Consider the following 8,170-nt stretch of genomic DNA (forward strand, 5'->3'; position numbering starts at 1 on the left):
TGACAGTGAAGAGGAATAGGGAAAAACCAAGGAAAACCTTTGTTTATTAACTGCTGTGTAATATGGCACTGTAATATTGCTGTGAAGTACTGGCCTGTATTTTGTCAACAATCTCTACTTCTAGAGTCAAGAAATGATTTGTCTTAGAATTCTGGGATTTGGTATTTTTCTACAGGAGGTACGAGTACTCCCTGATCAAGTCTCCACTCCCATCCTGGTAAATGTCTGTCGTCTCTTTTACAAATGCGTGAATGAGTGACTGACTTTGGTCTTCTTAGTGGTGGTGGGAGACATGAGGAATACTGACTCATTTCCGTAATTTTTAGCTCTTAGCCACGTGATAACTAATTCTGAGCAATAGTTATTTAACCTCCCCAAACTGCAATATGTATCTTTACTTGCAAAACGGGAATCACCGTGTCTTTCACAGGGTGGTTGTTAGATGAAAGCAGAAAGCACAAAAAGAGGGCTTGACATAGTGCCAGGAATGCACAGTAGCTAAAAAATGATACTTGTGAGTTTTAAACGGCTACCCTGGGCCAACGCTTTCTGACAAGTTCAGCTAAGGATCGCTCTGTTCATCTGAGACGGAGAAGTCAAACCCTCTGACCTGGAGTTGGATCAGCGGAGTCAGAAATCTCAGCTCAACCACGCCCCCCAACCGCCCCTGGCCACGACCCAGCGCGACCTTTGCAAAGACTACAAGTCCCAGCATGCCGCGCCCGAGTCCCGGCGGCCCCGCCCCTTCCGGGGCCGGGAGGTGGGCGCCGCTCTAGGCCCAGCCTCCGCGCGTTTCCAGGGCGCACCATGGAGAGTGGGTGCTGGTTCGGTGGCGAGTTCGAGGACTCGGTATTCGAGGAGCGGCCCGAGCGGCGTTCTGGGCCGCCTGCGTCCTACTGCGCCAAGCGCTGCGAGCCGCAGGTGAGAGTCCCGCACTTTCAGCGCCTCAGACGCCCCAGCCTCTGGCTGGTTCGGACACCTGCCGCCCCCCGGCTCCGACCTGCCCGCTCTTCCCTTCTTCTCCGCGGAGGCGGCGGCGTTCCCGGCCCCGTCCTGCGTCCGCGCGCGAGAACCACCCCTTGTCGGATTCGCCCCGGCGGGTGGGCCTGGCCGCTGCTCGCGGGCCCCCTGCCCCGCCCTGAACTCTCCCGCGACTCCCGTTTCCCGTCGCTGATCCTGCTCCGGGCAGCCCGGGCCCTGGGAAATGCGACCACGGCCCCCTTCCGAAACCGTAGTGTCTGCGCGCCAGGTGGGGACGGCCCGCAGATTGGCCTGCCCCTCTCCGGGGAACCCCCTTCCCCGCCCACGCGAACCCCGTCTGAGGGTCGGAGTCGTTCACTTATCCTTTATCGAGGCACGTCTTAAGTGCCGCCTCCTCCAGGAAGTCTTTTCCGATTGTCTCTCCCGACCGAATGTTTCTGGCGCTGTCCACCCCCGCTCCCCGCCTTTAGGCTGTTTTAAAGTCCATGTCAGCGTTCAAATCGGGTCCTCAGCAGCAGAGCGCTGAAGTGTCGCACAAGAGTGAGTTCTTGGTGTCCTCTGCAGTACCTGACAGTTTTTGTTTATAATAGGAACTTCATACTTATTCTTGAATTAGTATTCTTTGTATTGCATTGGGTGTAAAATAAATCTCTCACCAATCATAACTGGTATTTATGGAAAACTGAAGTATTCCTGGCACTTGGGTGGGTTTCCTTAAATGTTTTGTCTCATTTCCTCACAATTGTGCTTACAGGCTCTGGGCATTCTCTAGTTACTGAATTGTATTGTTTTATTTTGGTTACGTTTTCTCCCTGCCACTTGGCAGGCTTTCGATTACCTTCAGTGCTCCATCATGTAGACCAACACCAGGACATGCATGGCCCTGGGAAGTCATGTGTTGGGGAATAAAAAAGCTCTGGTTATAGGACTCTTGAATTTCAGTGTGGGCTTTACCAACTTGCCTTTCAAAGTGTCAGATCCTTTTTGTCATTTGAAATAAAATGATATTTGCTGGCTTACAGGGTTATTGGGAGAGTGAAACAAGATACTGTGTATGAAAATACCAGATGTTCTGTGCTGTATATTTAAAAGTAAAATCTATAAACCACTTGACTTATGAATTTATTTGCTATGTGAATGTGAAGAGACCATATTCAAGTCATGTTGGTTCCCCAAAACTAGGAATTTGAGTTAGAAGATTTCTGTTGTCCCTGACTGCTCCTGTGAGCTTCCAGTTGTAGTCCCCACTCTTGCTCACAGCTCTTCCCTCCTTCCTCTTATGGGAGTGGGTATTTGAAGACATCCCCTGAGTTCTTGCACCCCTGCAGCCCTGTGGGTTATGCGGGAGAAGAAAAGTAATTGAAAGCCAGTATGATAGTGAAGATGTGATTGAGGTTTATAGATATACAGTTGCTGTTCAAGAAGTTAGGATTGGCTCTTCTAAACAGTATGTGACTAGATAGCAGTAAAGTACAAGGGAAAATTAGAGGGTAAGTGCATAGGCTGTTGTTTTTAATGCACAAAGGAGCACAGAGAGACAGTGGTCCATCCCCAGCTTTCTCCTATGATGCACCAGGCTAAGGGGAGAAACTACTTTTACTATGATAACAGGGGGCACTGATACTCTGAGGCTCTGCAATATAGAACCAAGCATTTTGATGTACTTGTGGGACAATCACAAACCTATTTATGCTTGAATTACTAGTATCTAACTGGGGATATACTTTATTCAGCTTCAGTGTGTTACCATATATGAGATACTGATTTTGTAGGTAGAAAACACATACGGTGTGTGTTTCCTCATACCTGTGTTCTTTATTCAATAGTCAAGAAACCTCAGTCTCACCTTCCTTTCTACCCATAGGATTTAAATTAGTAGAAAAGCAAATAAAGCATCCCATCTGGGCATGTCCACTTCTCTCCTGCAAGTCTTAGATTCATTGTGTGGAAGCCCCCCCTTCAGCCTTAATTTTTGTTTTCCTTTGTTTGGATTCTACTTTTTTCCCTTTATGGCATTTTCATAGTGGTACCATAATTATAATTCTTCTTTCGTATGTCCTTTCCATAAAGAGTGGTCAATCCCTATTTCATTCACTTTAAAATTTCTGTATAAGAAAAGATACCTTCCTGCCAGTCTGGGAGGCTGAGGTGGGTAGATTGCCCTGTGTGAGACCAGCTTAAGCAAGAGTGAGAACCCATCTCTAAAAATAGCTGGGCGTTGTGGCAGGTGCCTGTAGTCCCAGCTACTTGGGAGGTTGAGGTGAGAGAATTGCTTGAGCTGGAGAGTTGGAAGTTCCTGTTAGCTATGACGCTACAGCACTCTACTGAAGGTCACAAAATGAAATTCTATATAAAAAAAAAAGATACCTCATTTTGAAGAATTAATGTAAAGTGTACTGGATAAATGTAGATTCTCAGGCACCACAACCCTGTATTGAAAATGCTGTAGATAAGCTCATACTTGTATATTACTTTTTAAGAGGGATATCATATTATTGCCATGTTTATTACGTGTGATCATAAAAACTGGACCCTCATTAAAACTGTCATTCTTTCTTGTCAAATATATTTCCTCTGAGTCTGATCCTGAAGAAGTATGTCTTTTTTGATGTTTAAGCATTTATATTATGAGAAATTATATCCTGCTTCTGAGTATGACTTGGAGCTGCCCTCTGTAATGTGCTCTTTTCATGATTTGTAGTGGTTTTATGAAGAGACAGAAAGCAGTGATGATGTTGAAGTGCTGACCATCAAGAAGTTCAAAGGGGACCTGGCCTATAGACGACGAGAGTATCAGGTAGAATCCAGCACAGTGGCTGTGGTACTGGGAGTGAGCTCTTGTTTTATCCATTGTAGCATATGAAGGTTGTCTGGAAAGTATCCAGTCATTGTTAATACGTTTTTCATACTACAGGGCCGATACTTTCCAAACAGCCTTTGTGTGTAAATTAACAGTATACAAAGTTATGAGTATGTTGCTTTTAAAGATGAATTTAATCTTTTATAATGTGTATTTATAATCTTAGACTCCCAAGATTCGATCCTTTTCTGTATAATTGGTTTTGTTTCCTCTAACTCCAACAGAAGGATCTTTCTTAGGTTCTTGTAGGTCCAGTTCTGAATCTCATGAAGTGGAAACCACATACCCTTTTTTTTTTTTTTTAGACAGAGTCTCATTATGTCACCCTCGGTAGAGTGCCGTGGTGTCACAGCTCCCAGCAACCTCTAACTCTTGGGCTTAAGCGATTCTCCCAAGTAGCTGGGACTACAGGTGCCTGCCACAACACCTGGCTATTTTTGTTATTGTTGCAGTCATTGTTGTTTAGTAGGCCCAGGCCGGTTCGAACCTGCCTGTCTTGGTGTACATGACCGGCGCCTGAACCACTGAGCTATGGCTCCGAGCCAAGCACAGATATCTTATGGTGCCTCTGGAGCAAAATATCCCAGAATGTGTAAGAAAAGGGAGAAGCTAACAATTAGATGTTGGGTTTTTTTCCAGGGTATCCAACCTGTGGCCTGTGGGCTGCATGCTGATTTTGTAAGGACTTTTTTTGCTTATCTGTGGTGTCAGATATGAAAAGTATTTGTGGACCTTTTTGTTCTTTTTTGCTAATAAGCTTTCATTAGTGTTTGGGTATTTAATGCATGGCCCAAGGCAACTTTTATTCTTCCAATGTGCAACACCAAAAAATTAAAAAAGGTTGGACATCCTTTTATTTAATATATAAAATGACATGCATATGTATAGATCTCATTTCATCTTCATGAGAAATCCTGGTGTTATGGAATCCTCTTGTTAATTTGCTGATGAAAAGATTATACAGCAAGTTAGTGGCAAAACTGGAATTCAAATAGTTCAAATTTGACTCCAGAGTGTTTCTGTTATGCCACGATGCCTTCCATGGTGGTAGTGGTCACGTTCTCCAGCTACTCCTCCTCTACCTTAAAGGAAAATAAGACTGTCTAGAATACCGAAGTCTTTAGTTCATTGTGGGGTAAATTAGAACATTACCTTCTACTTAGGAAAAAAATCATCCTTATACTGAATACTTTTTTCTATTCTATTCCACCTTTCTTTTCTTCCCTTCATTTCTTTTATTAATAAATATTGTCCAGAAAGCGCTGCAGGAGTATTCCAGTATCTCTGAAAAGTTGTCATCTACTAATTTTGCAATGAGAAGAGATGTTCAGGAAAGCCAAGCTCGGTGTCTGGCTCACCTGGGAAGGCACCTGGAAGCCCTGGAGATTGCTACAAACTTGGTGAGTGGTTCTGTTGCTTGCTTCACATATGTTCTTACACCAAGGGCAGTTGAATTCTTTTCTTTTCTTTTTTTTGAGACAGCAAAACAGCAACCTCAAACTCTTGGGCTCAAGCGATCATCTTGCCTTAGCCTCTGGAGTAGCTGCCACAACAGGTGCCCGCCACAACGCCCAGCTGCTTTTAGAGACAGGGTCTTGCTCTTGCTCAAGCTGGTCTTGAATTCCTGAGCTCAAACAATCCACCCAGCCTCCCAGAGTGCTAGGATTACAGGTGTGAGCTACTATGCCCAGCAGAATAGTTTGTTCTCTAAACACAAACAAACTTCTTGGCTAGTAGCAAAGTCTATGGGTTTGGATAAGCAGAAGAAAAATTGTAAGAACTCTATTAAGATCAACAATTTGGAGCTCTAGACATAATTGTTTTCTTTTTTCTTTTTTTTTTTTTGAGACAGAGTTTCACTAGGTTGCCCTGGGTAGAGTGCTGTGGTATCACAGCTCATAGCAACCTCAAATTCTTGGCCTTAAGCGATTCTCTTGCCTCAAACTCCCAAGTAGCTGGAACTATAGGCATCTGCCATAACACTTGATTATTTTTTTGTTGTAGTTGTCATCGTTGTTTAGCAGGACTGGGCTGGATTTGAACCTGCCAGCCCCAGTGTATATGGCCAGCACCCTAACCACTGAGCTACTGGCGTCAAGCCCATAATTGTTTTCTTGCAATACTTTCCTTGTGTTATGCTTAAAATTTATTACTGCCTGAAAAATCTCATTTGGAGAGGTTTTTCTCTTATAAGGAATAAATATTCACTGTGGAAGAATTATGACTGATCTGTTCATTAGATTTTCCAAATTTCTGCCGTTAGCATATATTACTTTTTTAAGCAGAAAAAAGTTACCCCAGAATGACTGCTCATGACAAGCTTAATAATCCTTTTCATTTTGAAATAGAATTTACAGAATTTTAACAGATAAACATATAGTTCTTTGCAATTCTAGTCTCTGTTCATATTTATTCTTAGGCTAAGGCATTTATTTATATTAGATTGATTTTTGTGTAAATTTTATATGAGCATTAGTCTGAATCAACCAATCCTAGTTTATGGTGGCCAGGTTTCTTCTCCAGAGGGAATTAATGAGGGACTGTGGCATCGATTTTGAACCCTGTGGATGTAGCCAACTAGTGGTCAGCCTAACGTAAGCGTGCAATTGAGTCGTCATCCTCCATCTCCTTAACTGAAAGAAATCCCGAAGCTTTGCTTGCTCAGGGTTCACTGCATTGGACCTCAGTCTCGTGCTGTGTGAGGAAACCTTGATGGTACTTGTCTTAGCATGGAGAATGGCTGCGTTTTGTTCTTTCTCTTCCATTCTCTACTGATTGCAGGTTAATTCATAAGATGGAGGATAGTCTATTGCCTTGTTAAGGAAGCGTGGGCATGAACAGTGAACCAGATGGGATTTAATTATGTTCATTGTCTTCTTCATCTACAAATGAAGGATGCTTTTGGCCTTTTTGGTACCTTTTTCTAGACTTGGTTCCTTCTTGTTCTCCCTTCAGCTTTCTCTTTCTACCTCTCTTGCACGTCACTGTTGTGCTTCGTCGTCTTTGGTTGCATTGTCACAGCAGTGGCAGCAGGATTAGTGGCAGGGGCTGAGTTCTCTCTGCCTTCTTCTAACTCCGTAAATCTCTGTTTCTGTGGTTCAGAAAAAGATCTGTTGTCAGTCAGGTGCCAGGGCTTGGGGTGGTTACCAGGCAGGAGGAACACCAGTCAGAAGCCCTTTAGTATCATGTCAGGACTTTGGAAACTGCTCATCAGGCACCGGGTGGGGAGAGAGTGCTGGGGGGGAATGGACAGTAGCCTTGTGGGTCTCACCCCTTTCTTTGCGTCTTTTATACATTACCTGGGTGGACCCTGCCTTTCTCCACAGTTTTCCTATTACCTGGTAACTCACGTTTATTTTGTTTTTTAAATTTCATCCCTGTTTGAGGACCCTCTTGTTTCACTCTGGCCCATATCTGTTTTTTGTTGTAGTGGGTTGTAGGGTTATTTCCCCCTCACATTCTGTGGGGGACAGGTCAGTATGTCACACTGAATAGAGAGCGAGTCCTTGAGTGCCCACCAGGATAGGAACATGTTACACTCACAACCTCTATTGTCGTTTATGCACCTCTCTTCCCACTGATGTTTAGATAAAATTTATGATAGAAGTTATTTATTAAATAACTAGGACATTTCCTTAGAGTATATGATGTGCTAATGTGATAAACCATGGCTGGAAAAAAATGCCTTTTTGGTAGCAAATGACTCTCCTTTATTCCCTCAATAAACATTTACTTTAGTCCTACCATTTCCCCCGTTCTGTGTTCAGTGCTAAGAAGACAAGCAAACGATAACCATACCCTGCATATATAGTGCTCATCCAGTGTTAGAGGTTGGGGTTAGCCAGCTCACGTGTCAGCTTTTCTGAAATGCCCTTTATTCTGTGACTTCTAGTATAACTGACTAGTTCTACCCCTTACTGGTTGTGTGAATCCAGGCAACTTATCTAACTTCTCTGTGACTCTATTGCCTCATCTGTAAAATGGGGATAATAATAGAATCTATGTCAAAGGATTGTCATGAAGATTAAATGAGTAAAACACTTAGTGCCTGGCACATGGTGAGCAGCAATAAATTTTAACTATCATCATTATTTTATTATAGAAGGAGTTGTATTATTTTGGAAAATCCCTCATTTCAGTAGAATTTCATTTCCAAAGGAGAGTTTACTAATCATGGTATCAAAACCCCAGTATCAAAATCAACCTCCACTCTAACGCAAATTTGCTTTCTCGATGTGAAAATGTTTTTGAGGCTCGGCGCCTGTGGCTCAAGCGGCTAAGGCGCCAGCCACATACACCTAAGGTGGCGGGTTCAAATCCCCAGCCCGG

At 43.5% G+C, this 8,170-nt stretch overlaps 1 protein-coding gene across 1 annotated transcript in view; it reads left to right on the plus strand.

The window, feature by feature from the left end:
* Positions 1-768: 768 nt before the first annotated feature.
* CUNH8orf76 (chromosome unknown C8orf76 homolog) overlaps positions 769-8,170 on the plus strand; it is a 15,237-nt gene continuing 7,835 nt past the window's right edge. Inside the window, exons 1-3 of the mRNA XM_003782368.3 lie at positions 769-921; positions 3,683-3,778; positions 5,098-5,241. Of these exons, the coding sequence (XP_003782416.1) occupies positions 808-921; positions 3,683-3,778; positions 5,098-5,241 (354 nt within the window). The 5' untranslated portion in view covers positions 769-807. The remainder of the gene's footprint in view (positions 922-3,682; positions 3,779-5,097; positions 5,242-8,170) is intronic.

The sequence above is a fragment of the Otolemur garnettii genome, unplaced genomic scaffold, assembly GCF_000181295.1.
Source record: "Otolemur garnettii isolate 467f Iridium unplaced genomic scaffold, OtoGar3 scaffold00004, whole genome shotgun sequence".
In the NCBI taxonomy this organism is placed as follows: Eukaryota; Metazoa; Chordata; class Mammalia; order Primates; family Galagidae; genus Otolemur; species Otolemur garnettii.